This window comes from Oryzias melastigma, linkage group LG23 (genome assembly GCF_002922805.2).
Source record: "Oryzias melastigma strain HK-1 linkage group LG23, ASM292280v2, whole genome shotgun sequence".
NCBI lineage: Eukaryota > Metazoa > Chordata > Actinopteri > Beloniformes > Adrianichthyidae > Oryzias > Oryzias melastigma.
In genome coordinates, this window is record NC_050534.1 from 10,808,531 (window position 1) to 10,831,801 (window position 23,271).

At 36.8% G+C, this 23,271-nt stretch overlaps 1 protein-coding gene and 1 long non-coding RNA gene across 4 annotated transcripts in view; one reads left to right on the forward strand and one right to left on the reverse strand.

Moving 5' to 3' along the window:
• Positions 1-5,774: 5,774 nt before the first annotated feature.
• On the reverse strand, positions 5,775-22,975 carry LOC112156966. Of its 2 annotated transcripts, none has more exons than XR_002921072.2 (3): positions 22,701-22,975; positions 11,963-12,287; positions 5,775-6,044 (listed from the first exon to the last, which is right to left on the reverse strand). It is a non-coding gene; the product is annotated as an uncharacterized LOC112156966 (long non-coding RNA). The 2 variants fall into 2 exon arrangements; XR_004947109.1 differs by lacking the exon at positions 22,701-22,975 and adding an exon at positions 20,839-21,843.
• The window catches only part of znf800b (zinc finger protein 800b), a 29,285-nt gene continuing 13,454 nt past the window's right edge, over positions 7,441-23,271 (forward strand). The window contains exon 1 of one of the 2 annotated variants that reach the window (XM_024289335.2): positions 7,441-7,784. In XM_024289335.2, coding sequence (XP_024145103.1) covers positions 7,734-7,784 — 51 coding nt within the window. In that variant the 5' untranslated portion in view covers positions 7,441-7,733. Of the gene's footprint in view, positions 7,785-9,308; positions 9,770-23,271 lie in introns of those variants that run through there. The other variant, XM_024289328.2, reaches the window with a different exon arrangement.

Below are 23,271 nucleotides of genomic sequence, written 5' to 3' on the forward strand. Positions count from 1 at the left end.
TATTAAAGGTTCGCCTAAAATCTACTATAATTTTTTATTGCAAGCACTTATTGTCTTTTTTTCTATTACTGTACATCAACAAAAAAAAATAATTTGGTTATAAAGGGAATTTATTTAATCAAGATTCATAAAAGAATCTCTAGAACATTCTATCATATTTCTGATATTACCAAAGTAACACAAATCATTCAGTGTTACAGTAATGCAGAAAAAACTATTCATTGTTATTTTCATTTTTTTACTTTATGTATTGAGACTAAGTTATTTCAACATTTCTCCAAAAACAGAAAGAAAATGACTTCTCTTTTTTTATTTAAGAAGTAAAGAATTCTTTGTCATTAAGATTCATATTTTTTCTTTTTGTCCTCAATAACCAAGAATCATCACTGCAGTTCTGCTTCCTCACGTCATCCCATGATGCATTGGTCACTCTTCCTCATTGCTCCCTGTTCAACAATTGTACAGTCATTGTGTTTTTGTTCCTCTTTTCATTCTTACAGCAGGTATCCCAGCATTTTGAAGGCTTTTTTCTAGTTTTTTTCTAGTATTTTAGCCCTAACTGTAGGCAGAAGACTGACTCACTTGAAAATGTTTCGTCTTCACAGTCCCGATAAAGAGGTCAAAATCAAATTTCACAAGAAATTTACGAAAACCTGGGATGTTTTCTGAATCATGTGACCACATTTGAAATGTACTGTATTGCAGCTATTATACAGGAAGGTAAATGTGTTGAAGATAAATTGAATTCATATTTTATGGATCATTTTCTGGGTGATTTTTTTTTTTTGTGTTAATAGGTGTGTGTGTGTGTGGCCCTGTGTCAGACTGGCGACCTGTCCAGGGTGTACCTACCTTCCACAAACAGTAGATAGGATAGGCTCCAGCAACCACATGATCTTAAAGGAATTAAACATGTGAATGGATTGGTTGTGCTGTCTGGATCCTCCATATCTCATGATTTTATATAAGGAAAATGTTAATATCTTGTGTATTCGTCTTCAAGCCAGAGTAAAAATTCTGTGGTTAGATAGTCCATTTTGTACAGGGGTTGGTATATTTTACAGACTTATATGCAGGGGTCGTTTTCCAATATTGTCACAGGAAAAATTTCTTTACAAGATAGAAAAAAATGACCATGAAATAAAAGTTTACATCTTTAAATAGTTTTAAAATTGGGTGTCATCCATGTACTTTTGTTGGTGATAGCTGTGCCGGTTTGAATTTTCCGTCTGGCGGTGCGATCATAATTGATGATTTCTGCATCTTCACACCTAATTTTGAAACACTTCAGTGGCTTGAGTCATTCGATCTGCCTCTAAAGGTGCGTTCACACCGAGCGTGTGATTCACGCTCAAGAACGGGCTTATTTTGAGTTCTTGTACACGCATTTAACCCACGGTATTCACAATCAACCAGCAGGGAGGGGCTTCTCCTTCTTCTTCTTCTGTTTACTAGAGCATGTTTGCCCCCTACAGTTGGAAGAGTCTTGGTGCAAATCTTCAGCCTTTTTTTAAAGCCCTATTCTGATAAATCAAAGTCTTGGTGTCATATAATTCTATTCAAGCACAAACCGTCTTTATTAATTTTCCCTTCATAATGAATTTTCAAAGGGTAAGCACTTCCATGAATTAAAATGGGCACAATCATATGTCATGACCAAATCCGAGTCCCTGATTGGTCAAAGTTTGACTTGGATTAACTTTAACTTTTCAGTGGCCATGCATTTTGTACATTGAACTCCCAAACTGACTTAAAAACATGCATAGCTACGGGTCAAAGTGAGAGTTTTGAACGTGTAAATACACATATAAATTGAAACCTGTTTTTTTTATTAATTTATTTTTTTCTGCTCCATGGCTATGATTATCTTGGTCTGATGTGACATCATCAAACTCCAGCTTTTCCAGAGAACAGCTAAAATTTTGTCAAAAACAAACCCTACAGTTCCTGGAAGCCATACCAATAAACAACTGAGGGTTCTATGCTCACCTATAAATTTACCCTTTAATGCACAATTATCTCACATTCTCCAAATTATCGTAACTCTGACCATTCACGCACACAAATGAATTTACGCACAAATTCTTAAGCGGAGAAAAGGTTAAATACTGGCACAAAGCCGCTTTTTAATCTGTCAGATTCTGTTGGTTAAGTCCCACTCCAATCATATTTTGATCTATTTTAAAAGTATATCCAATGGTCATTTAATTGCCGTTTTTAGTCAAAATTTAAAAAACCCTCGCTCTTCGTGAATTTGAACAATTTTGCTCGTGAAAAAAGGATCGAATTTGCTTCGGAAGGGAGCCATCTAGTGGATTCTTTGGGAATTGTTCCTTTTGATTTTTAAACCTGCTTCAAACAGGAAGTTTCTGTGGAGAAAAAAATAGACTCGCCCCAATGTGTGTGTGTCATCAAGAATTACTGATTCTAAAACAGACAAATTTGAATCTTAAACTTCAGTGTTTTTGTTTCTTTGTATCTGAAACTGGACTTTCTGGACTCCACTGATGCTTTTTTAACCATACAAAGTTAGGCACAAATCAAGATTAGTCTGTTTTCTCTCCATAGTTTCTCCTGTGATGAGATGTGAGTGTTGACAGCATCATTCAAAAAAGACCATCATTAATTTATGCAAATTGTTTTTTTTTTTTGCCCCAATCTAAATGAGAAAAGGGTCAAATTGAAGGTTAAATTCAAATAAAGCAAATCTTTGACTTTTTTTGGTCATTTTATGGCAGCATAAAACACACCTTCCTTATTTATGTCCTGGATCTCCCATTTTTATCCTGCAACTATGTTCTTTTAAAGTATTTGCTTAAAGCTGCAAATGAATTTAGAGTGGAAAAAGCTCAATTGACCTTTCTGATGCTAATCATTCCATCAGAGCAAGAGTGAGACGGCACGTGAGGGGAGTTGGGGAGGACGTGTCTTCTGAGGAAGGGGGAGGTGGGAAACGTTCTATCAGCTCAGTTGATGCGTTTGCATGTGAAACTGCTGCGCCCCCGAGCCGGCACAGCATGCACGTCTGCATGGCCGGTCTTCCGTTCCCCCAAAATCTCCTCGACCAATTAGATTGATGGGACTTTTACCTGCTGCTGCTCATCTTCCAGACAACAGGGGAGCCATTGCCCAACAACATTGACACCTTGTGGTCAACCGACTCTAACGCCACTTTGGGTGAATCACATTTATGATCATTTTAGTTATGCAAAGCTTAAAAAAATAAAGTTTACTCCATCATCAAGATCACAAATTTAGCAGAAAAACTATCATAAATGTTTAAATATTCATTATCCCTGCTAATGCCCCCCTCCCCATCCTTGTAGGCTGTAATTGTAAACAGATGACCGGCATAAACTAATTGTTTTTTCATGCCCCAAAAGTGTCCAAACATGTCCACAGATGGTGAAATGAACGCAGCCCGCATGTATTTGTTAAGATAAAAGCTTTTCATGAATGCTGAGGAGACCCCCACCCCGCCCCACTCCGCAACTCCCTGCACCACCACCCATTGCAAACGGCATTCTTATGATAATGGAATAAAGCTGGTGCTTTAGCTAATTGTGTATAGACGATGGTGGTGGGCATCTTTTGTTGTAGGCTCTCGTGAGTCTAAAGGGAAGGGCTGGCAGGGATTATTACTTTTTATGGAACTTCTCAGATTCCTCCCAAACGATTCAGTTTGTTGAGTGTTTGCCATTATTTGATTTGCTTTAAGTTTTTTTTTTTTTTTTAGGATGGGAGGGGGACACTTGTGGTCGCTTTAGGGATCCACAAAAGCTGCCTTACCGAGAACAAGTTTGAACTTAAAAGGTAACGATGGTTCAAGATGTCTCCAGAGCTGCAACAGGTGCAGGGAAGCACCTTTAAATAAAGTTAAACTTTTAGTTTCATTTATTGGCTATTTAAAGCAATTAAATTGGATCAAAATGGGTCATTTAATGATAATTCTGCAACAATCAATATGCTATATTCACAATTTCAGACATAAAAGCTTTTTAAAGTTAGTCAAAGGACCAAAATGTTAATTTTTAAGGCTTTAAATAGATAAATTTCTCCCGTCAGGTCAGGTAATATCCAAAAAAATGTCCCACCTTTATTGTGTTTTAGCTTGTTTTCATTCTACTTTCTTGACAGAGAACCAAGTAACTTAAAAACATCACAAAGTTTCTAAAGCTGCACATTTTGGGGAGGAAATTACGCCCAAAATGATCAAACATTAATCAGGAAAAACAAGAAAACTTCCATATTTAGGTCTTGTCTTCAATTTCCACCACAAATTCCAGTTTTCTGGCTCTCCACACAATTTTTTGTTGTTGATTATCAGGCGTGTTCAGTCAATCAGACTGAGGAAACACCTGAAAAGAGGTAGAAAGAACTGGAAAATAGACTGTAGACCTCCAAATCTGGGATTGGGCAGTCCTCGTCGAGTTCAACTAGTCTTCAGACTATTATATTTTAGCTAATCTTCTTCTAAATAATGCTTACAGTCTGTGGATTATTTCACTTTAGTTCACCTAAAGTAGTCAACATCTGTATTCAGCGTGATGAAAACTCACTCTAGAATTCACTTAAGGCCAAATTATGCACAAAAGTTCACTTTTACCAAGAAAACTTTGAAAAAAAAAAATTCTGTGGAATTCCAATGGTAAAATGTGGTAAAGTACTACATACCCTTAGCAAAAAGTAGTCCTTCAAGTGTGTCCTAAAGTACTTTTTTATACCATCTCAGTATTGTAAACTTAAAATGTTCCACTATAATCTGAAGAAGTATTCAGTTAGTATACGTCTTGTACTTGTTCTATATCATACTTGCTATAATTATAGTAAAATGAGCTCAAGTGAACTACTTTTTGGTGGGTGTAATAATAATTCCAATGCAAATTAATTTTATTTATATAGAATCTTTCATGTAAAAAAAACTTTTCAAGATGCTGCACATAAAAACAAATAAAAACATGAAAACTATAATTAATTTATAGCTGTTTTTGTTTTAGTTAATCGCCCTCAACATATTTAAGTTTCTGGTTTTCAGTTCATACTTAACAGGTAATCTACTTTGCTCTGTCTTGGCACCCCCCCTCCCCCTCCCCTTTTTTTTATTTCTTTTTTTTTGTTTCTCCATGTATTTTGGTCCTGATTTGGTTAATTTATTAAATTGTTGCACTTCTACTACCAAACCTGGTCTCCTGGGTTTGGGTCCTCCACCACCACATCCTGACAGAAACACCAATAGCGTTAGAATTTCTACATGTTTTAATGGTCAATACTTACAAACTAGTGACTTGTAAAAATATATTTTACAAAACAATCATTATGATGAATGCACCATAATGAAAAAAATATTAAATTAAAAATAAAGTTGACTGTAAAGGGTAAAAGATTCATTCTTTTTTTATGTTACTTTTTAGGATTTAAACCAACATTTTAGCTTTACTTAAATTACAGTCACATATCCCAAAATGCCACTATGCAGCGACCTAAATGCAAGTTTTTCACCAAATTTGGCAGGTAGTTTTAAGAAAAAGTACACATTTTATGGCGACTTGGGGAGTATTTTTAATAATTTTTTTTCAAGTTTTTGTTGACTTTTGACTTATCAAATAACATCTCCATAGAGTAACATATACAGCATTTTATGGAGGTACTTAAAACAGAACAAAACAAAAAAAAAAAAGGGCACAACAAAATAAAATAAAAAAAAAAAAAAAAACAAGACAGGTTTTTATATGAAAACATAAAAAGTAAAGTTATTAATTTGATAAACATGGGTATTTTTTTTTTTTTTTAAGTTGGCACCAGTCATTGGCCACCCGGCACATTTTGAGTTTGCGTGATGGCAGTTAAGTGAAAAGCGGAGATGACCCCACTATGAAACTGGGCATCCACAGGACGGTGACACCCGGATCGCCGGCCGGCAGCAGCTCTGACTGGACGGTGTGTAAATGTCTGTGGACGGCGGCCGTCTGTATCACCACCAGCCGCCCAGTAGTAAATCAAAAGCGGGCCATTCTGCACACCTGATGGCCGCCTGCTGCCTCCATCTACATTCATGAACAATTAAAAAAAATAATAATCAGGCGATGGCAGTTGTATATTTTTTTTTATTATGATTAGGCAGTTTTTAGCCAATTTAAAAAATAAATAAATCTGTCGTTTTCTAGGAAATCATTTCTGCAGAGATGCAGGAGTTCATAAGAAATTTCTCTATGAGTACAGGGTTACCCCACCCACACTTCCTGTAATCCATCTCCCATTAGCTTGCAGTCCCTCCTTACATTACTGTTGCAACAAAATGCTGAGCAATGAAGCTACAGTTTTGAGACACCCAACTCGGACAAAGAAAGTGAAGACGTACATGGATCTAGTCGTCTGCAAGTCAATGCATCAGAACCATTCACAACTATTTGAATAAAGAAATACTCAGAAATGCAATTTTGAGCTTAATTTTTTAAACATATGTCCCCAGTCATCAGAAAACTACCACAAAACTTGTTAAAAACATTTAAAAAAAATTCATCAGAGTGGTTTTAAAGAAGAAAAAATCTTAAACTCTAAGCAACAGTTGCTATTGTGATACATGGTGGTGGGACCATCATGCTTATGGGTTGTTTTTCTATTTCAGGCAAGCAGACACATGCATGTTTAACATTTTGTAAAATATATTTTTAACAATCTAAATAAAAAAAAAACAAGCATCCTAATTGATGGAGTGATGGTTTTCATATTTCTGTAAATAAATAATCTTTATGAGGAACTTGAACTTAATGTCTGAGTAAAAAAATAATTATTTTGATGAGTTGGTGCATTGCGTAATGAAAAAAAAACACTAAGATCCTATTTTGCGTCAATTTAGGACCCTAAAAGTAACTCAGATGTCCAATAAATATGTAACCAGACAGAAGTATCTATTGAAGAGGTGAGAATTGTGTCAAAATTGACCCATTTTCCCATTTGAAAATGGGTCCATTTTGACCCGTAAAAACAATAAAAGGATTAAACTTGCAAACACTCCAAAATAATAAAAAAAAGGAATTGTGTAAAAATTACCTTACCTTATCTTCAATAATATGAAAGCATCAGTAAGAAATTCATTTGAAAACAATACTTTGACAAAAAACACAACGTTTTAAAAATGTAAATTTATGGGTTGTTCTAACTTCAGAGCTATTCGGTTTGAGATGTACAGTGAAATATCAGCAATTTCTGTTTTTTGAGTATTTTTTTATTTCTTAAATCAAAATGCTGTTCTTACAAAATCAAATTAATTATAAATTAGGTCAAAAATTGTAAAAAAAAAATGTCATCCTGCTGGGTTTTATGGGTAATTATCAAGGTCTGGAGCTCTGCTGAAGTTGTTTTTAGCATTTTCTTGAATAAAATATGTAATTGAAAACGTTAAAATTGTCTAAATTTGCCTAATTGTCCACAAACGTGTGGAAAATAGATTTATTCTGACCTTTTTTTTCTTAGTTAGCAAGAAGCACACCTGCAGCACCACATACACAGTAGTTACATGGAGTTTTGAAGACAGTAGGTGCCAATTAGCGGAACCACTTTTTATTTTCCTTTTTCTTAAATTACAAACAGTGATTCAGATAGCAGTCTGTGGAAAAAGTAGTCGAGGTTTAGAAATGTTGACGTTTTTACTTAAAAATGCAAATTAGCATGTTTTTAGTAAATGCTAATTAGCTTTTTATTTTATGTCTTCATAACGTTTCTGGAAAAAAAAAATGAGCTACGTAATGAAACGAGCTAAGAAGTTTTTCTCACACAAAAACAAGGTAAGAAAAAGAATATTTGATGTTTTGTCGTGTTTATTTAATTTTTGTTTTGTATTTTGATACTACGTGCTGTTTTAAATAAGTACTGTAGCTAATGCGTAAGAAATGATTTATGCTAGCTAAGTAGCTCGGTTTTAGCAATTAAGCTAATTGTACCCAAATACTGAACATGTGAGCATTTTTATCACGTTATTTTGTCATTTTGTCAATTGTTATTGGGCAAAAACGAAATAGTTTAGATAATAAAAAGTGCGCAAAGTGCTCTAAATTCAGCAAAATGAGTTACTTTTTGGTGGTCTTGTGGCCCATATTTACATTGTTGACTAAGAGGTTAGCACAATACAGCTAAAAAATTGATTTATGAGGAAGAATCTCCAAAAACTTTTCACTATTTGCATATATCCATGTTTAAATCCCATTTAGGCACTTTATACATTTTATTATTTGTATTTTGTGCCATGGTGCTTTGCTTATCTCGTATTCCCTTTTTGAATTGAATTGAATTGAATGCCTTTATTGTCATTGCAGTTACAATGAAATTTCGGTTCGAAACTTCGGTTTAAAAGTTGTTTTTGTGCCATATAACTCTTATTTAGCATGTATACATATACCTGGTAGGGTTTTTCCAGCACACTTGGTGCCACTATTTTGTTTTTAGTTGGCTATATTCCTTATTTTTAAGGGAGAATATGTTTATTTTTTATTGATTTTTGCCATTTTGAATTAGTTAACATGTATTTTCTGGTAGTTTTGGTTCACTTTTGTGACTTTTTGGGTAGTTTATCATTGATTTACATGTCATTTTGAGATGTTTTTGTTTAAAGAAGAAAAAAGTGAGCTTTAAAAGAGTTAAAACTTGGATCCTTAAGTCTTTAAACTCCAAGGTTTGTAGGTTTATTTAGTTCTTTATGTAGTTGAAGTTTTTGTTGTAGTTGTAGTTCTGTTTAATCTTTATTTCCTGATTAAATAAAAAATAAAAACTCTTAAAACACTTAACAATTTTTAGATAAATCAATAGTTCTATTTAATAGTAAAAAATTTAAACCGATCGCCACTTAAGGCAATATGGATGTTAAAATGTACGCAAAAAAATCGCATTTTCTATAAACGCTTCATTTTTTTTTTACCAGTTTAAAGCAATAATTATGTCAGAGAACATCTGATTTATGAATGGAACCATAAAAAACGTATAAACTTTTTAATCAAATCACGATCTTATGGAGAAATATTAAGAAGTTTTGAGAATTTTGCATCTGATGAGGAGTACTACACTAGTTGCTGTAAAAACAAGTAATTTAAGTTATTTTTTATTACTTCTAGCAGCCCTCGCAGTTCAGGAAGTGATGACCTCCAAAGAAAACTCTTTAAAAACTTGGAATCATCTTTTAAAAATGATAAAATGCTTGCTTTTCTGTGAAAACGTGCGTATTTTTGGTTGGTAAACACAGTTTTAGGAGGAAGTTTCTCCCCATGTGGAGTCTTTTAAAGTGTGTTTTTGTGATCAACTTCTTGTTACTTTATCAAACAGTCAATCAGGAGGGTTGTGTCGGTTGATCTGACTCCTGGAAGGGTGTCACCTCCCCCGTTTTCACTTGCGTTCACGTCGTGGACGCCGCGTGTCCTGCGCGTTTTGGCCGCTAAATCAGCCCCGCGGCGTGGCTGCGCTCCGGATCCAGACGATTTCTCGGACTTTTTGAGACAAAAAGAGGCCAACTTCCGTCTTTTGGCGCATCGTGGGGGTCGGAGTGTCGGCGTTTTGGGCAGAAATCGGGCGCAGAGGGTGCACCTTTGCGCAGAGGACTGGTTTCAGTGCGGAGTGGCTCCGCTGGGGTGCACAAAGACAGCGGCTCGCAGAGGAACTTGTTCAGAGTGAAGCCGGGGACGCTGGGAGGCGAAATAGCAACGCGCCGGAGCTGAAGTAGCGACGAATGCGCGGTTTGAGCGGCCGAACGGCGACTCTCCTCTCTTCGTCTGGGAAATCCAAGGTAAGGCTTTGATTTTGGAGCGTTTCAGCGGCCGTGGATGGCTGCGGAGCGGGCTAAAACCTCCTTCGCTCCGGTTTCCCGACCACGGTTGTTTTTGCAGAAAATGGCGTCATCGCCCTCTTGTTTCTGCCTGGCCGCCGCGCCGAGAGGAATACTTTCAGAGACTTGTAGCAGCCGCTACACCAACCCTCACTTCCTCAAAGGTGAAAAATGACCTACCGCCACGTCTGGCGGTGAATTTGGTGTCGCCAAAACGCCAATCGGTGCGCAATTTTGCTCGGTAGAAGGACGCGCAAAGATGGAAGGGTCACTGGCTCTGTGCGCCAAGGCTGCTTCTTGGAAAAAGGTGGCACGGAGCCGTAAAACGCAGCGTTTAACATTCGGAACCAAAGCATTTCAGTCGGCTAAAAGGTGATCCACAGGACAGCGGAGGGTTTGAGGAGCCCATCGAGGTGGAGATGGGTGATTTGGGGGCGTTTGTTTTGGCGTTTTTCCGTCGGGTTAGCTCGTTTTTACGCTTGCCATGCTGCAATCGCCACGAAGGGCCTCTCATTCACGGCTCGTAAAGGTGCATTTTAGTCTCCAACCTCCCCTACGACCCAACCAAACTGCCCCTTTTGTCGTCGGACAAAGTGGCGCTCCAAATAGATCTAAATCCGAGATGTTTTATTTTTATTTTTCGCGGACAATTTGTGCGATGCAAATCGTGCCATGGGGAAACGGCGACTGCTCTTGCGCGCTCCTGGCTCTCCGCTCCACCAGGGCCAGCGCAGCTTTCTCCAGATAAAGACGAGAAAATGACACGGCGCGTGGAAGAACCGCACGCTGCGCGCTAAAGTGGGGAAGTCCGGGCGCTGCGCAACGATCGGGCTTTTGCGCAGAGAGCGGTGGCAGCGTTTCCCCCGCGATACGAAGTGCCCCGGCCAACCCCCCTTCTGGAAATACTTTTTCAATTTCATCTGGGATGGGGGGGACTCTTGGATCCAAACACCAGTGCATCGTGCGGGGCCTTTATGGCCTCGTGAATGTGGGTCCCGAGTTCCCCCTGGCTCTCCTCGTCAGCGGCGTGCATGCGTCCTCGCGAGGCCACGGAGTGTTCCGCGTGCGGACCGCTCCACTTCCTCCTGTGGCGAAAAGTGGATCCAAAAGAGCGAGCAGCTTTCCCTCCTGGAGGCTGCTCCTCTCATCACTCGCCCCGTGCACGTTTTGATCAAGTTTCCCCCGAGTTACGCAACCGCATCCGCGACGCGAAGTGCACCCGACACCCACCGGCGGATGGATGGATGATCTGGGGCCAAATGTGGGGTGAATCTCCGCGCGTGGATTAAGAACAAATAAATAAATAAAGATATGTCATTTGCACATCTTCCCAATACCATTTGCGTCACAGCCCGCGGCCTCGCACGCCCATGGGGGGCGACGGAGTTGCAAATGGAGACAGTGTGTGACGCTTGCCCCAGCTGAAAGGGAACCAATAAGCGCGGAGTGGCCGTGCGCCTCCACTCAGTGCACGGAGTTGGGATTCCGTGTAAACAGCCGCGATCGCGCAGCTCGTGGATGCGTAAGTGGATGCACAACCTGCTACTGGCTAACCGGAGAGGACATCCGTCCCACACTTCCCCTCATGGTGCTCGGCGCATGCGGCTGTCGTGGATTTTCCCCGGATCTGGATGGGTTTTGACCGTGAAAGCTTTATGAAATCTGGATTAGGATCCGAGCGCTGGATGAGAACGCACGGTGTTTTTGTGCGTTTCTGCACTGTTTAATCCAGAAAGGTGCTTTTTTTGTTGGTCGCCGCTGCGCTATTGGGCGCTGCGCATGAGTTTCATTCACGACGGGACACGAGGCACACATTTGCTGGAGTTTTAGGCTAAAATTTGACCACAAAAAACGCGTTTTTGTTGGATCCCTGCGGAGTTTAAGTGAAAGCTGCAATTTTGGATCCTTCAAACTAAAAAACTAGACATATTCTGACCAAATTACTACATGAACTGATCAAAATCAACATTTTTTGTTGTAAGTGTGATCTTCCCAAATAACTTCACCCTTTTAAGTATTTAATCCACAATCTTACTGTCAATCTTCCCTGCAACCCAGACTTTATGAAAGAAATACAGATAAATTAACACTTTAACTGAACAGGATTCATGTATAAACTTTAAAACAGTCTTTTCTGCTAAACTTTTTACCCACATTTATTGCAGAGCAGCAGCATCCACGACTGTGTTCTCCACCCAGGTATCACTGGTGTTCATGGTGGTGGTTGCTGCTGGTAACCGTCCGGTGATGTCATGCTGTGATTCAGTCAGGTTAATGATGTAGTGCCTCATTCATCCACTGAGTCAGCTCGTCAAATCAGCATGAATGCAAAGTTAAAAAAAGAAACTCAGCTGATAAGATGTATTGGATACAAACCCACAAAAGTATGAATGTCTGCGATCAACGGATGAATAGTTCAAGAGTGCGGATGATGATTCTCAACATCTTCAGATATGTCCTTGGATTGTTTTCACCACACCTGTTGACAAATCTGTGCATGAATAAACAGTCATAACAGTAAAAATCAAACCAAGTGGTCATTTATTAGTTTTGAAGGCAAGTTTTAGAAAACAAGTTTAAAGATTTAACTTTTGATGGTTGCCTGCTTTTAAGCTCCAAACGTCTAAAGTGAGAGATTCTTAAAAGTGGAAAACAAGTAGGTAAATTCAACAAGAGTTAAATCAGTAAATCAAACAAACTGTGTTGTAATTATTCCCTTGTGGGATAAGTAATACAACTTAATAAAACATGTCTTCATTCCAGTACACTCGCGATATTAGTGATCAAGTTTGCAACTTGCTATACAAAGTGAAAAACAGCTAATACATTATTTCTATTTCAATGAAAAAGCTTTATTTAAATAAATGTCAACTTAACTTAAATTATACCATCCAATTGGTCATATGCATTAAAGGTTTATTTGATATAATGAATATTTCAAGCTGTCATAAGTTTGTTTTAGCTTGTGTGGAAGCAATTAAGCTATTTTATAATCTTTCGGAGCGGCTGTGGTGCGGAGGGATAGTGGTTGACCTCTGATTGGAAGATCTCCCCCCATCAGTCAAAGTGTTCTTGGGCAAGACATTGAACCCGACATGTTACAGGTTGAGTGAATGAGACTGTGAAGTGCTTTTGGTTTCCTATGTACTTAGTAAAGTGCTAATAAGTTTACACCATCTAGAATTTGTGATACTCGTATCACAGGTTGTTGTGACAATAACAATAAAGTTGATATCACAATAACAATAAGTTAGAAATATATTGTGCCGGCCTAAAGTCTTAATTGCAACCTATTGGGTAAATATTTTCTAAGCCAATTCTCTTTTCTATATCTCCATCAATCAAGCAGAGTGTTACTTTCACACTATTTCCTTTAAAGTCCCACTCCAAGTATATTTTTTTCTATTGTAAAAGCATTTTATAAGACATTTTCTGAAGGAGTTCATCAGAAATGCTTATTTGGTTGTGGGTGGGGCTGTTAGCGCTGACGTTAGCTCTGCTAACTTTCCTATCAGCCCGTTGTTTACGACACGCGTCAAAGTCAAGGCCCGGGGGCCGGATCCGGCCCTCTGGGTAGTTACATCCGGCCCTACAGATCATTTTACTTTATTGTTATTAATGGCCGATTTTATCTTGTGCTCATTTCTAACTTTGTATAAATTTGATTAAATCTATTTTTATAGAGAGTAAAATATTGAAAGTTATTTAAGGTTTAAGTTGATTTATTCTGGAATAACATTCCTGCCTTTTTATTATTCCTAATTATGTTAAAAAGTTACGGTTTTAAAGGTGTAAAAATTGGCATTCCACTAGCTTTTTGGACTATTTTGGCATTTATAAGGATTTTTTGGGCTAATTTGGAGTTTAGCTCATTTTTAAGCTACATGCTAGCTGTTTTGGATAATTTAAGCTTCTTTCAGTTTTTAGGCTATTTTGAAGTTGAGCTATTCTTTCAGCTACATGCTAGCTGCTTTGGCTAACCTAAGTTTTTTTTTTAGTTCTTTAGACTAGTTTGGAATTTAGCCAATATTTTAGCTGGCAATCAGCTTCAGTGTTTTCAGCTTTTAGCTTCAGTGATTTCAGCTATCAACTTTAGCGTTTTCAGCTATCAATTTCAGCATCTTCACCTATTACCTTCAGTGATTTCAGCTATCAATTTCAGCCTTTTCACCTAACAACTTCAGCATTTTTACCTATAAGCTTCAGTGTTTTTAGCCATCAATTTCAGCATCTTGAGCTATCAACATTAGCATCTTCAGCGGTTTGTACTTCTGGTTTGATGCACTTGTTGGATTAAATGAGGGGAAAGTTTTCACCATTGAACAGAACGGTGGTGAAAGCCAATCATTGACTTTATGTTTATGTTGACAGTGTCAAACAAATGTCTCGTGTGAAAATTGAAAAAAGATTCATTTGTTTTATGACATCACACCAGGCTTGCTAAAAGCACACTGGAAGGGTTTCTTCATTGTTATTTTCTTATTAGCAAATAAAAAAAATAATTTTCAGAATCTTGTGTTTTTTGTTGTTGTTTTGTAATAAACAAATTAAGTATTGATCCAAAACAGAAAGAAAAAAAAATGCTGGAACGTGAATCATTTTATCTCTTGTATGTAGTCATAAAAACACACGTCATGATTTCAGGTTTGGATTTGTTTATTTTTTGTTTCATACCAAATATATTAATAAACAAATACTGTACCTGTCCGTTTAATGGAAAGTGTGTTTTTTGACCCATTAAAAACTTGTCCTATAGTAAGTTAGCCTGTAAAAATCAATTTCTCTTTTAACTATACAAATATCTTTTAGTTTATTGAATTCACATCTAAAGGAAGACAACCACAAGTCTTTTGCAGAAAGCCACCAGGACAGGAAAGACCCAAAACTGAAGAGTTTTTACAATAAAACCACTACAATTTCAAGTGACATTATGTAGAGAAGAAGCCCAAAAATCATTCTAGAAAATGTCAGCTTTTAGGAGCTGCTCCTTCTGTTTCTTTAGAATTATACAGCAAATGTTTTAAAATAAATTAAAGTTGGATATTTTTTTTAAACAAATGTTTATTGTCCATCACAGGCATTTAACTCTTTTAAGTTATAAAAAAAATGAAGTTTGATCCACACCTGGTCTGAAAATGCTTGTTTTATCCAGAGATGTCAGTAAATCTATTTTCTTTCACACAATGCTGCGTTTGTCTTTTTCTCCACTCTTGCTGTGCAAAAGTCACTATAAATCAGTGTTAAATGTATAGTGTGGAATTCTTTGTCTGTGGAGTTTGGCAGCTCAGAGTAGAAGTTATGCTGTTGTGTGTTTTTCTCACTCTTGGCCACAAAGTGGTTGTGTCTTTTTTTTTTTTTTTTTAAAGAAGTTCAGTTTCTTGCACAGGAGGGCAGTTGTTTGCTGTCTTGAGTATTGTTTTTGTTTACATGTTGGATCCTTGTGTGTGTTTCTATGTAGTCTGGATCTCTGCAGGTGTTTGCTCTTTGCATTGTGGTGTGGCATCAACAGGAAGTGTTTTAATGCGCCGCGGACTACATGACAACTCGTTGGCTGGGGGGATTTTATAAGTTGCGTTGGTATTTTTTTTACTTATATTAACAGTACTTGTGTGGCAAATGCAGTTTAAAGCAACAAGTCTGGTATTTTAACAAGTCAAAGAGATTTACGTAAAACTTTTAGGTGGAGGGTAAAGCTCTCTATTCTCTAATATTTGTACTTTTCAAATATTCTTTCAGTTTCTACCTATTTAGAATCTTTTTTTAAAGTTAAACTATAGCAGTTATACAATTTAAAGATGGTTTTATGTGTATGTACAGGTGAAGTTTAAGCATGAAATTAGTGGTGCTAGTTAGTTATTTTAATAGTCGACTAATCACCGATTATTTTATCCGATTAGTCGACTAATTGGGTCGTGGGCAAACTGGATGTTAAGCAAACACCTTAACTATCATTAGCTTTAAACTAATTAAAAACTAAATATAAAGCATTACCTATGATAATGCTAGTGTGAATGCTGTAAGGTGAATTTGGCCACTGAAGATGCTTGTGCTGATAGCTGAATATGCGGAAATTGATAGTTAAAACTGCTGAAGCTGATAGCGAGCTAAAATATTAGTTAAATGCCAAAGTGGCCTAAAAAAGGCCTAAATTAGCCAAAACAGCTAGCATGCAGCTGAAATATTAGCTAAATTCCAAAATAACCTAAAAACAGAAAAAATCTGAAATTAGCCATAACAGCTAGCATGTTGCTGAAATATTAGCTAAACTCCAAAATAGCCTACAAAGCATTAATAAATGCCAAAATAGTCCAGCAGAATGCCATTATAACTTTCTACTTTACTACACTTCGACTCCATTTAGTATAAAGTAACGACTAATCGACTATTAAATTAGTCGTCGTCGATTTTAATAGTCGATTAGTCGCCGATTAGTCGACTAACAGTAGTAGCCCTATAAACAATACCGTTCAGTTACAGTGTATTGAAGTGGGATGTTTACGAAAAAGCTTTTAAGGCCAAACTACTGTCACTAAAATTCGGCAGAACTTGCTTCTGTTGAGGTGTGAAGCTTTGTGAGGTGTTGAAGGTTTGGAATGGAAGACATCAGATCATCAAAAGATTCTCTATTGATATAAATAGTCTGAATTTTGTTTGTTTGTTTGTTTGTTTTTTCTTTTGATTTACTATTGGGCTGCACGGTGGTGTAATGGTTAGTGCTCTTGAAGGGCCTGGTCCCAGTGCATGTGTGGGTTTTCTCTGGATTCCTCCCACAGACCAGAAACATGCTTCCTAGGTTAATTAATTTCTTTAAATTGCTCGTAGGTGTGCATGTGAGTGTATCTCTCCTTTGCCTGACAGTAGCTGGTTGGCTCCTGCAACCCCATGACCCAGAAAGGGATTCAGTGGGTCCTGAAGATGGACTTAACTTTAGGTTCCACATTTATCAGGCACTTTTCAGCTTCTACTAGACACATTTTAAAAAACTGTCATTGTAGTCCAACAATCTGGTAGGGCTGGGCAATAGGATCCTATTTTTTTTTTAAATTTGATTTCTTTTCTCCATCCTTTTACAGTCTTAAACAAAAATGTACATGTGACAGAATACATTTGACAAAACTTTTTATTTTGGCATCTCATTTGGGAGTTGGCCTGAATTTAAAGCCAGTTGCTGCTAGCTTGCACATTTTGTAGAGAGCGGCTCTTCCCAAACTCGACAGACTTCGTCTGTTTCAGGTATCGGAACATATTTGTCGTATTCTCACTTTTAGTAGCAACGGCCTCCAATCAGATTTGAGATTGTTGCTCTAAAGCTTCGCTTCCAGTTGGGGCTGTCACAATTAGTCGACTAATCGACAACTAATCAACTATTAAAATAGTCGAAGACTTTATATTTTATGGAGTGAAGTAAAGTTGAATACAGTTGTGAAGGTTCAGCACCCAAAAATGCACTTTTTAAATATTTGAGTTAGTGAGACCAAAACTTTGTTCTTGTGAAAAATAGTTTCAGATCAATAATACCAGAAACTAATGCAGGACAGAGACTGCACGATCCATTATAAGTTTAATAAACTATCATCTTAATTGTCTTTATTTTTACTTAGCTTAAAGCTAATAATGGTTAAGATGTGTGATCTACATCCACTCTACGCATGACTCAATTAGTCGACTAATCAGAATAAAATAATCAGTGATTAGTCGACCATTAAAATAATCGATTGTGGCAGCCCTACTTCCAGCGAGCAGTTTGTTTTCATGGTGTAGACCGCTAGCTCACCCCGTATCACACCGTTTCCAAAGGATGGCAAGGACCATTTGCAGTTCTACAGCAGTCCAGGCCTTTCTGTTGTTTGGAGGCATTTTTGAAATAAACTCTTGACCAAAAGAGTACACAGGAAACGGCAAGAACCTGAATGTTTACAAAAGTTGGAAACGTTAGCTTAAATGAGCCCTATTTTGGCGTTTTCTAATGTCGTCATCACTTTCTGCCAATCAGCGAGTGGCTACAGCGACTCCGCCCTAACTGTTCTGTTCCACTTTTTAATGGACCTAAAATTGTTTTAGGTTTGCTGGGTCCATTTTACAATGGAAATGCTCAAAATACTGTTCCGTACTGTACCGGACCGCTCAGTGGAAACGGGGGGATACGTCTGAAGTTGCATAACTGAACCAGTTCTATAGAACTGAAGAAACTTCCTTTTTCGGAACGAGCTTGTCTTTGTTATTTGGGCGGGCTGACCGGATAACAAAAGGCCAAGAGAGCGGGATGCTGGGAAAAAAAAAATGCAGATTTTACACAAAAGTAAATCTTCTGAAGCGACAAATTCAATATAATCAATAAAATCTATTCATCGTCCAAACCTGCAGTGTAGTTAATTAGTTAAAAACTGGGAATGGCTTTTTGACCTTTCATGTAACCTTAAATTAATTTTTCTGAACTTTGGAGGTTTAATCCTGGAGATTATCCTTTCAGTCAAATCGCAACAATCGGATGAATCTTTAGGTTGGATTATGAGAAACTATAAATATTAAACTTTACATGTGTAACTTGATGATTGTTGCATTGCAGAATATAGGTCATAATAAATGGAAATGTTTCCTAAAGTTTTCCTTATTCAGCCAGTCAATCGTCACCAATTAAATATTAGAACATTTTGATCATCATTTCAGTCTCAGAACGAAGGCAATACTTTTTAAAATTATTATTTTTTTTTAATTTGTCATTAATGATATAAAATATGGTCCAAAAACACATCATCCTTAGGGTTTCCATGTCATCTTGACACATTTAATCCAATAAAAATATTTTTTTTCTTGAATAATTTATTGTGTGAAAATGTGGTTATAACAAAGTGGAAAAACGATGGCGTCTGGTTGTGGCGTTTGAACGATCCCCAGAACGGTGCTTATACGTCTGAAATCTATAGAATATTTTTGGAAATATCAAGCGAGCCGTCATCCTCAAAGTTGCGTCTCTGACACATTCACTCCAATAATCTGAGTCATAACTGGACCTAAAAACCACGTTGCCATGGAAATAAGGGTGTCCCTTGTGTTAAGTATTTTTTCCCATTTTAGTACATTTTGAATTATGGATAGTGTGGATAGTGTTTGTATTGTGCTGATCAACTCTTTAGTTCTTGATGTCTTGATTTGAATGGGATCATAAAGCTCTCGTTTCCACGTCATAGATGTTCAGATATGAAACCACGAACATGATTGGATTAAAATTCGAGATCCACTTGTTGGGCAGATGATGCCCCAGCAAACTCAAAATGTGTCAATCATCACAGGCTGTTTGCTTATTGGTTTCATACAGAATCGAGGATCTGTGTTTTTCTGACATTCAGGTAAATTTTTCAACGTTTTGGTCTCTTTTTTTTAAGTTTTAAAGCCGAACAACAGAAAACTTGTTAGGAAAAGTTAGTACGTAGAAATAAATAAATAAAATTGGATCAAATAGATGATTTCTATGTCAAAAAGTATCATAAAGGGTGAGTTTTGAGCACTTCCCCTTTATTCAAACACTGATTTGATTCTTGATCTAATGCAGTAAATAATATAGAATATTTTTATTTTCAACAATTATCTTAGAAATTCCAAGTTTTCTCTTATTGTTGTTAATTTCTGTGATGTAACGAGGGGATCATGACCTTCTATAACATGGAAGCTGAAGGTCTCTAGAATCATATCAAAAGAAAAATGTGAACTATTTGATTAATAATAGGTTTGTAGTTTTGGTCAATTTAGTTTAGTGTTTAGCTTTTCAACATGTCTGATAAACTAACTAAAATTAAGGTAAAAGGTTTAATCTACCATCAATGGGATTTTTTCCCCACCAGAATAAACTTAAAAACACATTTTTATCTTCTGCTGAAAAGTAAAGAAATTACTTGCTTGTATAGATAAACTTCACTACAGTCATAATAGGAAATGTCATGTTTGATTTGACTTTCTTGAATATTTTAGTTATTCTGTGGCAGCAGGAGGATCTTATTTAGTGTCAGAATGGGTTTTTATCAAAACATTTCAAATACGTTCTTTGTCTCCCTCCTCTGGTTGTTATTTGTAATTGCAGAAGTGTCGATTTGTGCTCCTGTTTTATGTCAAATGCTTAGTTTAAACTTTAAAGTGAGGGCACAGCTGCTTAAATGATAACAAATTGACTTCATTTCTGACAGATTAACAATTTCACACCTTTCGCTTAACACCATTTGCTGCCCTATCAGCCTCTATGACTTTATTTATACTTTTAAAAAAACTAGTAGAGTGCGGGCTAAGGTTGAGGAGAATTTATGCTAAATTTTTTGAATGTTAAATGCATTTTCAGCCTTTTACAACTTTTTATGCCTCTTTCCCAAGAGCTTTAAATAGTTAGTTTGTCTCTCCTCAAGTTTATAAAACATGGTACATCTCTTTTAGTGAGTCAATATTTACATCTGTAGTTGTTAAAAACAGAAAAAGAAGAAGTTGCATGAGTTGGATGTATGGTTTACGATCTCAGGTTTAAGAAAGTGGAAAACACTTTTGCATTTCAAGACAAAATAAATAACTTATTTGAAGATGTTATTATTTTTTTTGTATAATTAATAACACATGTTCAGATATATTCATTAAGACACAAAAACAAGTTGTGAAATATTCACATTCACATTCAATTCAGTGTTTTTTTTTCTGGAAAAAAATGCTTTTAGATCTCAAGCTACGTTTTTCAGTGACATTACTTACTTGGAAAACCTACATCTGGTTGCATATGAAGGATTGTTAAACACTTTGTCAAAAATAACAAGAAATCACAAAATATGGACAGTTTTAGGTCAAAATTGATCATATATTTTGAGAGATTGTTCAAGAAATTGTGGTCAAAAATAACTAAAAGGACACAGAGTTCTTCATATTAAATAAAATGTAATTTGTAGCCAAAGATAGAGGTAATTCACTTCTTTTTCTATTTATTTATGTGGATACATGAACCTGTGGCTCATTTTCATTAAAAATGATGTGTGTGGAGCACAAATCGGATTTTTCTTCACCTCCAACTGTGTTCATGAGTGCATCAGTGCACCCAGGTGGTCGGCTCCATGTAGTGCAGCCGCTTCATTTTCCTCTCCGCCAATGGAAATAATTTAGTAAGAAACCATTAATATGGACAAGAAAGACAATGTTTATGAATTCTTTCTTTGAAAAAATTGAGTCTAAACATCTTTACCTCTAATTGCATGTCTGAATATTTGCATCTAACTATCAGAAATAAGGAGAAAGTTTCTGGTTTAAAAGAGGAAGAAGGGTTCATGCCTGGAAAATGTAACGGCACCCTGATGTGTGTTTGAAAGTCTGATGTTGATCAGCTGGAGAGGACGATCTCTGTGGTGGGAAACGGCGCCGTTCTTTACCCGCATGGATGTTTTTAGGAACCTCAAGAAAGGTTTTTGAGCTTCTTTACGCTCTCCACAGTTCCAGCTGTTGTAGAAGGGAGTTTGTGTTCAGACGGGCCAGTAAGGGCTCAATGTGACAGCTGTGAGGAAAAGGCCCCACCGCTGCACCTGAGACAGGAGGAGGACATCGCTGATGTCTGTCCTTGTGACTGAACTGCAACCACATTAAAGTGATTGATGAGGAAAATTTCTTAGTGTGGCTGTGGGGTTCTGATCATGACTTTCATCCTTTTCTCTTTTTTTATTTAGATCTTTTTCAAATCAAATAGTTAATTTAAGTGCAAATTTTTAGCAAATAGTTTAGTTTGGTTTGTGTTAGTGTCATGTCCTTTTCATTTTTCCTTCCATTTTTAATGCAAAACTGAATGATTTTCTAATACAACCTGCAAGTTTTGTCTAAAAATAGGATTTCTGAACCTTTCAGGCTGATTTATTTCTCTTTTTAATGCTGTGGTGGAATAGACAAAAAATGTATCTGTAGAGATTCTTAAATGTTTGAAATATGATCCCATAAATTCATTAATAATGGAGCAACTTGAAAATTCTGGAGTACATTTCAATAACTCATCTATTAACTGTACGAAACGCAGAGAAAATCGATAAAAAAAGACTGGAACTGTCTGAACACTTAATTTTTAATTACACTTTGTGCTGTTTCATTGTTTGTCATTAAATCGCTGAAAAATCTCACTATATTTTGGGATTTAGTTGACATAATCCAACAATATGATTCTTTATAGACTCACTCCGATGAAAATTGTGTTTTTGGTGGCATTTTTCCTGATGATGGAGGACATATATAAAGAAAATTCAGCTAAAAATTGCATTTCTTTATTTAAATCACAGTGAATTAGGAGCAGACAAAAAATGCAGGTCATATTTGTGATGCTGGGTGGGCCCAGAGCTCCCTGCTCCGAGCTCTCAGCAACAGGGAAGGGAAGAGGGGTGGGCTTACTCCGCTATGGTCCCACCAACATTTTAGAGGCAAATTTCTAATAAGCTACCTCCACTCTGCAGAAACTATGTCTAAGAAAACATCTTAGAACTCTTTAAGGTTTGGAAACAACTAATAAATGCTATAAATTTAGTTTTTTTAACATTTACTTTCCTACTACAAATATTTTTATGCTTTAGGATGCATAGGAAGCTCTTGAACCGATCTAACGTCCCTCTTCTTGTTATCAAGTTTGAAAAATAAATATTTTGTTCTTAGTTTTTCACGCTCATACTTTCTTAAAACGACAAAACGTGTTGGTTTAACAAAGATCACAAAGATGTGTGAGCTTTTCAACTGCTGTGACACTTGAGTATGTGGTTTTGCTCTTATTTGTTTACTCACTGTGACCTTATCTGCCGCCATAAACCAAGTTTGTGCAGACCGGTCGAGTCAAAAACGGACCCCAAAGCAGCAAATCTTTTTTACAACGGGTTAAAGGTTAAGAAGAACTAATGGTAGTTACCTGTCAGTTTGGAGATAAAACAATAAGTCTGCCCGGTGTCCACATCTGCACACCTGTTTGTGCGCTTGTGCTCGAGTGGAAATAGTCACACGGCGTCCGAGCGTCCAGAGTTTAGTCCTCTGGTGACGCGCTTTAATGCGTCTAATGAGGAGTCGCTTTTCCGTGTTCAAGGGCGGCAGAGGACACAACACATGATGAGGAGAGACGGTCTGATGAACAGACTCACAACACACTGTGTGATAGTTGTGTAAACAGTTGAAAATGTGCTGTCACGTATCTCCTCAAGGCTGGTTGTTGTGTAGGACAAGGTTCATGTCACCAAGGGCACTAGATGAATTTCACTGCCTGTAATCTCTCTTTTTATTTTGTCTAAATCTGTTTAAATCAAATACTAAGAATAGTTTTTATTTTAAACTTATTTTTTCAATGTTTTTCAGGCAGAAAAGCTGCTCTCTGTTACATTTTTTTTTGTAAAAGTTTTGGACTTTATTAATAAAAATTCAACTTTTTGAAAATTTTGTGTAGATCGCTTGAACAAAAGTTCTCTTTCCAATGTTGTTGAAAAATGGAA